Raw genomic sequence first — 14,564 nt, forward strand, 5'->3', positions numbered from 1 at the left:
TATGATCATGGCATCAGCAATTCTTGTTTCATAGGCCTGCAGCTCTGAGCCACCAGCTGGTGACAGAGTGGTACAGCCAGAAGTCACACCTCCCTTCCTCCAGGAGCTCTCCTCCCTCTGCCCTGCTGCCTCTCACTTCATTTGTGCTTTATCTCATAGGGAGGGAGCCACTGACACTCTCAAAGGGAGAAAATACTGGCCTGACCTAAAATAGCTTCCATTTATCAAGCACTTAGTCAACTACATTCTGCTAAACACTTTACAGAGATTAGCTCCTTTAATCCACACAACGACCCTGAAGTTATTACTTTAGCCACTTTACAGATGAGGAAATAGACTTAAGAGACACTGTCAGGGCTGGGGGTGCAAATCAGTGGTAGAGCCCTTCCCTAGCAAATGATTAAACCCTGGGTTCCACCCCTAGCACCTGGTGTGTGGCAAGTCACACAGCTAGCTGGTGACGGAGCCCAGCTAGACTCTGGGTCTTTGGGTAGTGGTCTGTAGCCTCGCAGTGTGCAGGCTCCACCAGGGCACTGCCCTGCTCTGGGGGCAGGGCTGGGGCAAAGAGAGGGAGCAAGTAGAGAGGATGGGGAGGGCCCTGTGAAGGGCGAGTTATGAGACTACAGGACTCACTGAATGTGGGAGCAGCTAAAGGTGTGCCTGTGGGTCAGCTGGTCTTGGGGCCTGAAGCCCTGTTGGATAAGCTGGAGGTCAGAAGCTGAGATGTCATCCAATCCTCCCAACCGAAGCCAGAGGTCCCTTTTGGATGGTCTGTGCTCAAGCTCCCCGCTCCCTCCCTAGAGCTATGTGGGTGTCATCTCTCTCCCAAGATAACAGGGCTGCCTCAGCCCTCCTCTTGTGGCTATTCTGGGCTGCTCTCTGATCCTTCTCTCTTCCCCTAGCCCCAGCTTCACCCTCTGCTGTGAGTAGGTGGGTAGGGAAAGGCCAGCCCACTTACATAAGCCTATGACTGGTACCCAGGAGGCCAGTCCAGGGAGCAGAGGCACAGCCCCTCCCTCACGACCAACAGTGAAAATCTTCTGCTGGAGTCCAGCCTGGGGTGGCCCAGCATGGAGGCAGCCACAACTCTGGAGGTGGCTTCAGGCTCCAAGCTGCAGGTAGAAAAAGCCAGCCCTGCAGATACTGAACAGCCTGAGGCTTCCCTGAAACAGTGGGTGGGCAGTCCCACTCCCCAGCTCCTGCCCACTGTGGAAGGTAAGTCCTGGCAGATGCCAAGGGTTGGGAGGCTGGGATTTTGGAAAAATTTCCCTACCTCCCCAACTGTACCTCCTTAGGTGTTTGCCCAGCTTAGTGACTTTATGATGTTTTATGGGATGGGTACTTAAGATGCCAGATCAATCATCAGAGCCTCCACCTGCCTCCTTGAATTCTTCCTTACTGCTCAAGTGTCTGCTGGGTTTCTGCTTTTTATCTGAGAAGTCAGTGATTAGTGTTTGTGGGCATTTATAGTGACTAAAAATTATGTTTTTATTTTTACCTTTAAAAAAATGTCTTCACTGGAACTGGGAGGACCTGATGTGTTAGTGGACAGTTGGGCAGGAAATGAAGGGTGAGATGGCAGCTATCTGCAGTGGGAGAAGGGGAAATGAAAAACTGAGGCCACTGGGAGGCTAAGTATTGATCAACGCAGTGACACTCGGCCTCTCCATGGACAGTGCCACAGCATTGGGACCCACCTCAACACCCCTACTGCACCCAGGGGGAAATCCTGGCCTTTCAGAGATGGAGCTCCATGGACATGGAGCCTTTCTGGGAGAAGCACGTGATTCCCCTCCATGACAGTCTCTGTGAAGAGGCATTCTCGAGCTGGGAGGTAACCCCAGGATGCCCTACTGCCACCCCAATCCCAACTGCCCCTGGCTGAGGTCTCTGTGGCTCACCTGGGTGGCCTTGGGACCCATGCACAGGTGTACATCATGGTGAACGTGCAGACCAGAGGCCGAGAGTAGAAGCCAGATTCCTTCCTTCTGCGTGGTGCTCTTCAGAAGCAGCCGCAGGGCTGTATTAAACATTTAACACAGCTGCTCAAACCCCAGCGTTCGGCATCTTAAAGTCCTAAGTGCAAAGGATGCAAGGACCACAAACCAGAGGCCCACAGACTCCCAGGGTAGGAAGAGGTAGGAGAAAAGATACTCTGAACTTGGAGGCAAAGATCTGGGCTCCATTCCCAGCGCTCACTTTGGCAGCTCCATGACCTTGGACAAGTCAATTAACCACTCAGTTTCAATTTCTTGTCAGTGAAATGGTGATTGATGAACATTTATATAATAGGGTAATTGAAAGGATTGCCAAGATAATCCAAAGTGCCTTGGAAGAGATAAATCGAAATGTGAATCCATACTTCCAAGTCAAGAGTGGTAGCCAAGAGTTCCATCTCCATATAAGCTGGAAAGCTCTCCACCTCATAGCATTCTGAAGACACTGGGTTTTCAGAAGCTGTTCAAGAGCAGAGAATTGGCCAAGTTTGTCCATTTGAAGAAGCAGGGGGAGCAGCAGCTCAGGAGGCCGAGGCAGGAAGATAGTGAGTTCAAGCCAGCCTCAGCAACTTCGTGAGGCCCTAAGCAACTCAGATCCTGTCTCTAAATAAACTATTATTTAAAAAGGGCTGAGGATATGGTTCAGTGGTTAAGTGCCCCTGGGTTCAATCCCCACTACAAAAAGAAAGAAGAAGTAGGGGAAGCAGAAGTTATTATTCATGTCTTAAATTGAGGCAATTAGGCAGAAAAACCTAAAAAGCCCAGAGAATATATCACAGGCAGAGGGAATGAGAACTAGTTCAGATATGAGAACTTCCCCTACTTCTTTTTTCTGCTGGCTCCCCAACTCTCTCTCCTGGCTTCTGTGGAACCCCGGGGGTAGGCACTCATCTCACCAGGCTTCTGGCTTCTGCCTGCAGAGCAGGACACTGTGGGCAGATAGCCTCTGACAATCCCTGGCCACACATATTTGTGTATGGCAGCTCTACACACTGCAAAGCTCTGCCACCAGCCAGTGGCTCAACCCAGGGGTATCTCAGAGGTGACAGGCATTAAGGACACCCTTGACACTGTGCAAAGTACATGTGTCTATTCGCTGCTTGGAAAAAGAAGACCTGAGTTCAAATCCCAGCTCTATCCCTTTACTTAAAGGGAGTCAGTTCACTTCTCAAGGCCTCCATCTATAAATTGAGAAGTTGAACAAATCTGCATCATAATCTTTAGACAGCTAGGGACCCCCAATAAAGATGTGGACTCTCACCCCAGAAAAAAACACATCAAAAGAGTTCAGGGAGTTTACAGAGTCCCTGAAACTCATCCAAAGATCCCTCAAGGTGCCAGGTCTGTCTTCCTCTGAACTCCTCATCTTACTCAGAGCAGGCCCAGGGACCAAGGGAGGATGCCTTGAGCATACATGGGAAATAGAGCAGACAGAAATTAATTTGCAACATCAAAATAAAATGCAACTGGCTAACAATGAGCTTTTAGTCAAGCAAGGCTTCTTCATGGCTGAATAGGCAGGAGGAAGCTGGCATTGGAAACTGATTTATGTCTATCTGTACAGTACTTAGGCATGGTGTCCTGGGAACAAAATTTGGCAAAGGCTAGAGGAGAACTTCCAAACTAGTGAGGGGCTGGGGAAGAGACTACATCCTTGCCATAGAGAACATAAGACAGCAAGACAGAAGAGGGAGGGCCCAGCTGCTGACTTCAGCATAATTGATCTAACTGACTTGAACCCTCTTTCACTGTGAACTGTCCTGTGACTTTCAGGTTTGGGAAGCTGAGTCTCATCCCTGGGAGCAAGTTTCCTTCCTTCCTCCCTCTCCTCTCTCTGCCACCCTCCCTCCCTTCTTTCTTTCTTTCCTCCTTTTTCCTCCCACAATATTTATTTTTGTGCTTTTTATGTGCCAGGCCCTGTTTAAGGTGCCAGAGTTACAGATATGAATAAAATAGCAAAAATAACTGCCCTCATTGAGGGTATATTCTAATAAAGGGAGTTGGACAATTAATAAATAAACAAGTAAAGTATATAATATGTCAGGTGGTGATAAATGCTATGCCAAAAATAACACAGGGAAGAGGATAGAAAGTGCTGGGGTAGGAAGCATGCAAGCTTCCTATTTCAAAAAGAATACTCCATGACGACCTCACAAATAAGGTGATACTTGAGCATCATAACAGAGATTTGAGGGGAATATTTTCTATGCAGAGGTAACAGAAACAAAGGCCCTGAAGCAGGAGTGTGCTTTGTGGTTGTTAAAAATATGGCAGCCGTGGTGGTGCATGCCTATAATCCCAGCAGCTTGGGAGGATCGCAGGTTCAACAATTTAGTGAGGCTCTTACTAAGACCCTGTTTCAAAATAATAAATAAAAAGGGGGCTGGGGATGTGGCTCAAGCGGTAGCGCGCTCGCCTGGCATGCGTGCGACCCAGGTTCGATCCTCAACACCACATACAAAGACATTGTGTCCGCCAAAATAAATAAATAAATAAATTATTTTTTAAAATTTTCTAAAAATAAATAAATAAATAAATAAAAAGGGCTGGGGATGTGACTCAGTGGTTAAGTGCCCTTGGGTTCAATTCCTGATACAAAAAAAACAAAAAGAATAGATGGTAGGTGGGTCTTAGAAACTAGTAAGATTATCAATTGAGAATGAGGAGGGAAAAGGTCTAGAGATTTTAGAAGAAAAATGTATGTGCTAATTGGGGCTGGGACTGTAGCTCAATGGTAGAGCACTTACCTAGCACAGGTGAGGCCCTGGGTTCGATCCTCAGCACCACATAAAAATAAGTAAATAAAATAAAGGCATTGTGTCCATCTACACCTAAAAAATATTTTTTAAAAAGATATGTGCTAGTCACCCAGAAATGGGAGATGGAGTAAAAGGGGGAAGTCAGTAGAATTGCCAGGCTATTTGGAGGCAGCATTTCCTGGTGATGGCCATGCAGTGCAAGTCTCATAGTTCCCATTTCCCCCATAGACCTCTCTGTGACTCTGCAGGCACTGAGTGGGAAGAAACTTTCTTTCTTTCTTTGGAACCAGGTATTGAACACAGGAGCACTTAACCACTGAGGCACATCCCCAGCCCTTTTTATTTTTTATTTTGAGACAGGGTCTCACTAGGTTGTTTACAGCCTCAATAAATTGCTGAGGCTGGCTCTGAACTTATGATCCTCCTGCCTCAGCGTCCTAAGGTGCTGGGGGATTACAAGCATGTGCCACCACACCTGGCTGGAAACTTCATTTAACCAGGGTTGGGTATTGCCACGTAGGTGCAATGGGGTGAAAGAGGATTCGGGGATTCGGGTGAGTATGCAAGAAAGTCAGCATCATAATGGCCATGGAACAACCACAAGAATGGGAAGTTATACTCCATGTGTGTATAATGTCAAAATACATTCTACTGTCATATGTAACTAAAAAGAACAAATAAAAACTTGAAAAAAAATAATGGCCATGAAAAAAAGTGATTAACACCAGAGGGGTGCTGATAGCAAAAGGTGGTAGGATAATGGAGCATAGAGCTCAGTGGTGCTGCAGAATTGCTGATGTTTGCTGAGCATCTATAACCCCAGAGACTGGGGAGGTTGAGGCAAAAGGATCACGAGTTTGAGGCCAGCCTCAGCAATTTAGCAAGACCCTGTCTCAAAAAAAATTTTTTTATAAAGGTCTAGGCATGTAGTTCAGAGGTAAAGGGATCTCGAGTTCAATCCCTAATACAAAAAAACAAATGAACAAAAATGCTGATGTTGCACTATTAGAGGAAGTGAGATTAAAGGAGTAAAGATTACATTATAGTTAGGATAGACTAATAGATGAACCAGACAGATCGCAGAAATAATGGATGTTTCTTTCTCACTAGTGTAAGAACTGAAAACAAGTGTCCCTGTTCAGCAGATAGTTCTCTGAGCAGCGAATCAGGGATGCAGGTTTTTTTTCATATGGGTCCCATGATCATCTGCATATAGGTCTTGACCAAAAAGTGATTCCCACCATTTCTACTCACATTTCATTGGCAAGAACTAGTCTCATGGTCTACAGTAAGGGGGCTGGGAAATGTCCCTGGCTGGGAAGCCACTTCTCAGAGATAACTACACAATACATGGGATAACAGTTTTGGTGGCCAAGTAGCCGTCTCTGATATGGAGGTGTTGAGAGTAGGACGCTTACAATTCAGATCATACAGGGGTTGCAGTTCCTGCTTTAGAGACTCAGGGTCCGGTGACTGAAGCTGGGGAGGACAATAAGGTATGGGCCGAGTGGTGGGCCAGGATGGGCAAGGCCCCACGGGGTTAAAAGGATGGGTCCTGAAATCCCCAGGAATCAGATCTGGAGCAGTGTTGGAGACAGAGCCATTGAGTTGATTCTAAAACCAAATATGAGGCACTGATGGTGGGGGTGGGAGTCTTTATCTCAGAAAATGTTGCCTGTTTCTACGTTCCCTTCCTGTTTTCTGATCTGTGTTTCATGTCTTCAAGGAGGTGACACTTACCCTTTGCAAGTTTCTTCTGTGGTCATCACACACTCCTTTCCCATCACTGTCCACCAGGCAGGTTTCCAAAATCAAGACCACACCCTAGGCATCTCTGAATGTTTCTCTAAGCAATGCTGGTACTTTGGGATCCCTGGCCATCTTTAGTTTCAAAGCCATAGCTGGCCTTGGGCAGCTCAGAGGTCTGAGCTCCCAGAGGGCTTTGCAAAATGCCTTTTCCCCAAGACTCTGTGAAGGGAGAAAACAAAACTGGGGCCGCCACAGACCTGGTCTGAGAAAACTGAAGCTCCAGGCTTTGGTCACATCCTTCCTGGCATCTGAGGAGAAGGAAGACCTTGGGTGTCAGGAGAAGCCATGCTCCCCAAGGTCAGTACAATTTACACCTCGCTTGACTGTGGAGGTGCCAAAAGAGATGCCTCAAGTGAGCCCCCTTACACTCTGAACAAGGGTCAGATTGCTGCTGGGCTGAGTTGGAAGGCCACTAGAAAACTCACTGCTGACCGGGCAGCTGGCACTGCCAAACCTTCTTGTGCACTTCCAGCCCTTTGTCCCTGGGGGCCAGGCCTGTGGAGAGCAGCACCCCACCCTCTCACCCTCAGAGGGGCTAACTTCAGTTCCATCATCTTGCCAGGGAATCTCACTTTGGGGAGGGCCACCACAGCCTCCCTCTGCTGGCTAGGTACCAGTGGAGCTCCCTTCAAGGTTTCTTAAGCCATTCTGAAATCCTACCCTAATTCCCCCACCAGAGCTTATGTTCTACATAAGCCTATTCCTTTAATTTTCCTCTTTAGTTCAGATGAAAGAATGATAACATTTTCCAAGGAGTTTCTCCAATAAACAAAAGAAACTTGAGGTAGAAAAAAATATACATTAGTGTGATCTATTCATGAAAGCCCATTTCCTACCCAAGGTCGAGGCAGAGAGGGGCTCGGTCGCACATCTCCCAGGCATGAAGGCCTAGGTTCCTTTCCTCATCTTGACCCTCTTCAGTCCTTGTGACTATCCCTTTGCCTTCCCTTTGCCTTTTCCCTGAAGGCCGCTGGAGGTCACATCAGAACCCTGACTCTAATGCCCAACCCTGCCCTGGGCAGACACTGGCAAGAAGGCAAATGGACAGATAGGACATGCTCAGAAAGTGGGTTCTTCTGACATATAGTCCTAGGTGGGAAGGCAGGAGTCTGGGGTAACAGGTACCGTTTACAGCTGGCCAGATCTCCAGCAAATCAGTTCTTCTCTCTGAGCCCTTTTTCTTCCAGTCATCCCCTTGTTCCAGGATCTTACCAGGATCCTTCATGATGATGCCAGACATGGGAACTTCTGACCCAGCAACTGCAGAAATGAAATCAAGCCAAGGAATATGAACACATAGGCAAAGCTTTAATGACGGGTAGGGTTACCTGACAGAGCACTGAGAGAAAGAGATCAGCCTGCTCCCCAAAGGAAGGATCCAGTTTTTTATCAAGTTGCCAGGCTGGGGCTAGAGTCTGGTCATTTTCTACTAGTCATGTGTCATAATTTTTCAAGGAATGTCTTCCTTATGGAAGATACAGATTAGTAGCTATTTAATTTATCCTTGGAGATTTTTTTTTCAGTACTAAGGATTGAATCAGGGGTACTCTCTCACTGAGCTATATCCCCAGCCCTTTTTATTTTTTGAGACGGGGTCTCACTAAGTTGCCTATGCTGGCCTTGAACTTGTGATTCTTTCTCAGCCTCCTAAGTTGCTGGGGCTATAGGTGTGCACCACTGCACCTAGCTTTTGGAGATGTTCTGACACCAATATTTCCATTTTCGTAGTACAACTCCCTGGCTATAAGATAGTTGAAAAGTATAATAGAGAAGGAGGAAAGAAAAGGGGGACAAACGCATGCCAATTTGAAGGAATTGACAGGTTAGTGACTTAAGGCCTTGGTGTTTTTCCATGCTTTCTTTGTACCATTCCTTTGATAGATGACAGGTCAGGGGCTAAGGCCTTGGGGTTTTAATCTTCTGTCCCTTGGTGGTCTCTAACTGTCTCAATAACTCTGATAGTCTGTATACAGCAGAAGGGACAGCAGAGTCATCTTTTCTCTAACCCTCTCCCCGATAAATGTGAAGGGTTATTTCCCTACCCAACACCGGGAAACCAAGCTCAACAAGACAAGGTTTTGAACTTCCTTTCCATTTACAGTTCTCTTTTTCAAAAAGCCCTTAACTCACGTCCGCCTGTTTCTAACTCCTTGGTTGCTTGCCAAGATGGTCACAGGAGAGGAACACATCATACAACACTTCCGCTGTTCTTCCTACCCCACCCCCAACCACCAAAGTCATCAGAGGGCAACCAGAGCAGGGTCATCGTGGCCTGCAACTCTGCTACTGCCCTGTTCTTGAGAACACTCGCGTCCCTTAGCACCCAGCTCCCAAGGTGCAATCCAAGATAGGCGCGGCCCAAGTGAAAGCATAAGCCATTTACCAAAAAGAAAACTAGAGATGTGAAATAAACCCTCCAGCGCTGTCTGTATATTCATTTACAATGGGCAGTGATCTGGAGAGACTAACGGGGGAGGGTCTACAAATTGAGGTGTAGGAAGAACATAGTCTGACCTCTGTTTATTTAATTATAAATGTCATCACTTAAATGTTTGCTTTTCTTCATGTACATATTTAAACAGTTCAATCTGTAGGTAAACATACTTGTGTTGGGTTGAATGCTCAGGAATGTATTTACAGGGAAATGTGTGTTATCAAAAAGTTTGGAATCTGCTATTGAGCAGTCCTGCTGCTTGCCACAGGAATGTACCAGGGGTGGAGTTTTTCTAACTGCTAGGACTGAATTTTGGCAGGGAGGTCTAGCTTGTTGGTGGGAACTGAGGCGCTGTCACATTCTACTTAAGACAACAGCAGCAGGGGACTCTCTGTGCTGGGAAAAGGAGCAAATAGCAGCCCTGGGAAGAGGTCATTCTCAACAAGCCCCCAGGGGACCCAAGTGGGATATTCCCACTTTGGCAACCTATGAAGCCCCAGACATCTCCAAGAAGAGAAATGGCATCTGATCATTCCCCAAACCTTACACTCATCACTCTCTAAAGCATCTCCTATCTTCATCCTGGAAGACAGTAAATGTCATCTAATCTTTACACCTCACTGGGATAGGCCTGGGGATCAAGGGGAGGTGAGCGGGGGACCTGATCTCTCCCAGATTTTGTTTGTACAAAGTGATCCTCCACCAACTGGAAGCAGGCACCAAGAACAGGGCAGTCACACAGAGGAAGGGACCCAGATGCAGGCTCCCTGTGATGACATCAATGCTGTCCCAGTGGGAGACTGCTGGAGTCCAGGGTGTTGCTCTGCCTACAGAACAGAGAGCATTCTCCTGAAGTCCATGCTGAACTGGGAGTTGGGGATTAATATTGAAAGTGGCCTCTGGACAAGCAAAGTAGCTAAGAACCAATGCAGACAAGGGCAGAAAACACACACCACACAGCCAGGACTGGTCTGAGCGCAGACAAAATTCTGGCTGATGGAGAGCCAGTAGTTGAGAGATATAAATTAAAAGTGTCAGTCTCACTATCCAGTGCTCTTTCTGCAGGGACTTAAATACTCTCCCTGGGTTCCTTCAGCCAAAGACTCATTCCTAAATCCCAGCAAGACTATGTGGGTGGGCTCAGGGATAGAAAGCGTGCAGGCACAGGACCCTAGGTTCATCCCCAGCACTGTCGAAAGAAGAAAGAAAGAAAGAAAGAAAGAAAGGAAGGAAGGAAGGAAGGAAGGAAGGAAGGAAGGAAGGAAGGAAGGAAGGAAGGAAAGAAGGAAGAAAGAAAGGACGGACAATGGGAACAATCTTCTCATCCCCTAACATAGGGGCTTAATTTGGTGAAGGATGCCCAGGCCATCATCCTTAGTGTGCAATCTTAGTGTGTACGATCCCCTTCCTCTGAATATCCACTTCCTGTTCTCTCTTTCCATCACTCAGTGCACCCCAAGATCTGGCTACCTCGGGCCCTGAGGCAGACGTACATCCGGAAGGTTGGGGACACAGTGAACCTACTAATCCCATTCCAGGTGATCATGCCAGCCCCTTACTGGGACCAGATAACAAGAGTCCTGCTAGCAGTGGGGCAGTCTTCCTGAATGGAAGGGTCACATCTCCAGAAGTGTAAGGCCAAATGACCCATTTATTCTTCACCCCTGAGGGTGGGCTTGGGTAGGGTCAGGGGTGCCTGTGGGAGGAAGTAAGTTAATCTATGACCTTCTGTCTGAAGAGGTCTGGGAGCCCTTAACTTGGAGGGCTCTTGGGAGTTTGGGCAGCTATTCAAGTTGGTCCCAGGGGTGTCCATAACCTCGATTCCATCCCCTTTCCCATGATCCTCAAAGCCATCCCCCCTTTCCCATGATCCTGAGGCTGTTGCTGAAAGGAAGAAGTCCCCAGAAGAGTCCACCAACCTCTAGCTCAAGGAATTTGCAGCTGCAAATCACACAACACTGTGGACCTGGGGTAGAGCTGAACTCAACCGCCACAGGGAGGGTACAGAAGCCTCTTGGGCTGCTCCAGCCATATCTACGTTCTTCAGGGCAAGCCCAAACCTCGAGCCACTTGGACACACAATGGTTGTGCTTTGGACACCCGTCGTGTGAGTGTGCGGAATGGTGAGCAAGACTCCATCCTCTTCATCAGAGAAGCCCAACGTGCTGATTCGGGCCACTACCAACTCTGTGTGCAGCTGGGTGGGTTGGAGGCCACTGCCACCATTGATATCCTGGTGATTGGTAAGTGGAGGTTGGGGAGGGGAGGTAGTTCCTAGGAGCTCCCTCTTTAGGTTAAAGAGGAGCCATCTTAGGGAAAAAGGAAAGCTGAGCTGATGCCCCAACCCCAAGTGTGGGACACAATGGTGGGCGAGAGGGAGGGGCCTGAGCAAAGAAAGAGGCCAAGCTGGCAACGTGGCAGATGCCAGTAATCCCGTGACTCAGTTGGCTAAGGCAGGAGGATCACAAGTTCAAAGATAGCCTCAGCAACTTAGCACCCTGTCTCAAAGTAAAAATATAAAAAGGGTTGGGGATGAAGCTCAGTGGTAAAGCACCCCTGGGTTCAATCCCCCATACCAAAAAATAAAATAAAGTTTAATAGGGCACTTTTCTCAGTGGAGTTTAGTATGGAGAGAGGGAGAAAGATGGGAGGGCAGGAGGCACTCTTGAAGTGATTTTGATGCACGTGGGTTATACTATGCCCACTGCTATGGCTTTGCTCTTCCAGAGAGGCCAGGCCCTCCTCAGAGTATTAAGTTGGTGGACGTCTGGGGCTCCAACGCTACCCTGGAATGGACACCTCCCCAAGATACAGGCAACACGACACTTCTGGGATACACAGTGCAGAAGGCTGACACAAAATCTGGGGTGAGGCCCAGCTGGAAAGGAGGGAGGAGGGGACAGGGCATTCTGAAATGGTCCTCTGGCAGCTCCATGTAGGATGAGTTCATAGAACAGTTGTCTCACGTATGGCATCTTCTGGGGCCCCGTAGCTGTGGTTCACAGTGCTGGAGCAATATCACCGCAACAGCTGCATTGTCTCCGACCTCATCGTGGGCAACTCCTATGCCTTTCGTGTCTTTGCTGAAAACCAGTGTGGACTCAGTGAAACAGCCCCCGTCACTGCTGACCTTGCCCACATCCAGAAAGCAGGTAAGGAAAGTGCAGAGATCACCACTAGAAAGACTTAAAGAGTGGAAGAGGGATGGGGATCTCATGCCACATCATGCCCACAGCTACGGTTTACAAGACCAAGGGGTTTGCCCAGCGGGACTTCTCTGAAGCCCCAAGGTTTACCCAGCCTCTGGCAGACTGCACTACAATCACTGGCTACGATGCCCAGCTCTTCTGCTGTGTCCGCGCGTCTCCCAGGGTGAGTGGGGAGTTGGGGAAGTTGAAGGGGAGGTATGAGCTGTTTCATGCTCCCATCCTAACTTAGTTACACCACAGAGCATTCTAATTTCACAACTCCTCTCCCTGCCATCATCTGCCTCTTTAATGGCAGGTTATTTAGGAACAGTCAGGGCATTTGTAGTTCCAGATGGACAGATGCAAATGATGTTTCCTTTTAGTATTGGTTCCTCATATACAAAGATGTCACTTCCTGACCTGCTGCTATTGGGCATGATGGAGTCCTGCTGGTTTGTCCTCACTCACTTACCCAGACTTCATCTGTTCAGGGACAGACACATGCAAGTTGCCTAAAGTTGGGCCTCTGGCTATAACTTTGAGGGAGGCTTTCTATTTAAAATCTAGTATTAAACACCTCTAACAATACCCTTAGAAATCTTCACCAAGTACCTTTTGGACCATGAGATAATATGGCAATCACATCTTAGAAGGGTAATATCAATATGCCCACTCTAGAAACTACTTTCTAACAAGAGGAGAGTAGTCACCAGGCAACAGTTGGATTAGAATATGAATGGTTAACAACGTATGTATAGAAAGAGGAGACCCTGATGCCCAGAGTTTATGATCCATGAAGGGCCACTCAATAAGTATCAGACAGAAATTCTCCCCTTTCTTCCAGTCAAAGGTACTTGATGAAGAAGGTGAGGTTTTGGGTGCTCTTTTCAATCAAATAAAGGAGTAGGGAGGGTATTGGTGAAGGCACTGAAAGAGAAATCTCTTCCCACAACATCAAAGACAGGGAGTCTTCCAGGAAGTCATTATCTACAAGCCTTGTGGGAAGAGTCCCAGATATTGAGCACAGAAAGAGCAATTTGTTCTTACTCCCTCTTTCTACCCCCTCATCTTTATCTTCTAGCCCAAGATCATCTGGCTGAAGAACAAGATGGATATCCAAGGCAACCCCAAATACAGAGCCCTCAGTCACCTGGGGATCTGCTCCCTAGAAATCCGCAAACCTGGTCCCTTTGACGGAGGCATTTATACCTGCAAGGCAGTGAACGCCCTGGGGGAGGCATCTGTGGACTGTCGGGTGGATGTAAAAAGTAAGGGCAAGAGAGGAACTGGTGCCTTACAGTGCCCATCATCTCCCTCTCCCCTGGTGGAAAAGTCAGCAGCCAGAGGCATAAGTTTAGATGGAGAAGGGCTTCCCACTCCAGGTCCTCTCAACGGTCACATTAGGATGCATTTGAGAAGACATTTTGAGTATCTACTGTCTCATTTCTCTCCGTAACCATTCTATAATATAGGAAGAATTCTTTGTTTATTTCCCTGATTTACAAAGTAGAAACCCCAAACACAAGGAGGTAACTGGTTTATCCAGGATTTCCAGTATTGGTTAGTTGAGGAGCTGACACTATAGAGGCATTAAGTTCAAGTTCCCATTGAGATCTTTATTTCTTTAAGCTATACAATCTCCTGACCCAGTCCACAAAAACTACAGCTGTTTATTTCTTCCCCCTCTGGTTTATTTAAAGGCAATATTGCACATCCTCTCTACTTCTTTAACATATTCATTCATTTATCCATCCCTGTCACCTTGTTCAGATCTTCATCACTACATTTAGCATATTATCTACTTATGGATTTGTTTCCTCCTTAAACTCTAAGCACCGAGGCCATGGACACTGTCTATATTCACCTTTGTTTCCCCAGTGTCTAGCCTAGTTTCTGACACTCAGTTGGCACTGTCAAAATGTTAATTGCTTGAATCAGGAATGAATAAGCCTTTATATGTCTTCCTCTTCCTTAATATATAGTCTCCCTAACTAGCAGAATGAACTCCCCAAAAAAACAAAAATAGAATATCCCTTCGTGATGCTTTGAAAGGTTTACCAGAGACTTCTGAGATGTTAACATTGAGAAATGTGTGCACTCTTGCAGCTCCTAACTGAAGCTACCTAAAAGGACATTGTACATGAGAAAGGTAAGGGAAGACGGACAGGGTGCCTTGAAGGGTTATTTCATGTTATGCAGGTGTTACTGGGTCTGGGGCAAATATATATTCCTGAGCCTCTCAACCATGTACCCTCGGTGACCATTTTTTTAAACCAATACTGTTACCTCTGTAGAGGGAATTTACCATAGACGAAGTCTGTTTTCTCTGTATGTTGGTGAGAAAGGATCAAATTTGATGGTCCTCTGAAGAATGGTG

The 14,564-nt window shown here is 47.2% G+C and overlaps 1 protein-coding gene across 1 annotated transcript; it reads left to right on the forward strand.

Moving 5' to 3' along the window:
* Positions 1-906: 906 nt before the first annotated feature.
* Positions 907-14,242, forward strand: MYBPHL (myosin binding protein H like). The gene is made up of 7 exons (XM_081306730.1): positions 907-1,215; positions 10,449-10,537; positions 11,047-11,242; positions 11,727-11,866; positions 11,992-12,151; positions 12,235-12,371; positions 13,269-14,242. Exons 1-7 carry the CDS (start codon positions 1,071-1,073, stop codon positions 13,641-13,643), a joined length of 1,242 nt encoding a protein of 413 aa, XP_081162856.1. The 5' UTR covers positions 907-1,070; the 3' UTR covers positions 13,644-14,242.
* The last annotated feature ends 322 nt before the right edge of the window (positions 14,243-14,564 follow it).

Source organism: Spermophilus citellus, assembly GCF_964194105.1.
Source record: "Spermophilus citellus genome assembly, chromosome: 9".
NCBI classification, from domain to species: Eukaryota; Metazoa; Chordata; class Mammalia; order Rodentia; family Sciuridae; genus Spermophilus; species Spermophilus citellus.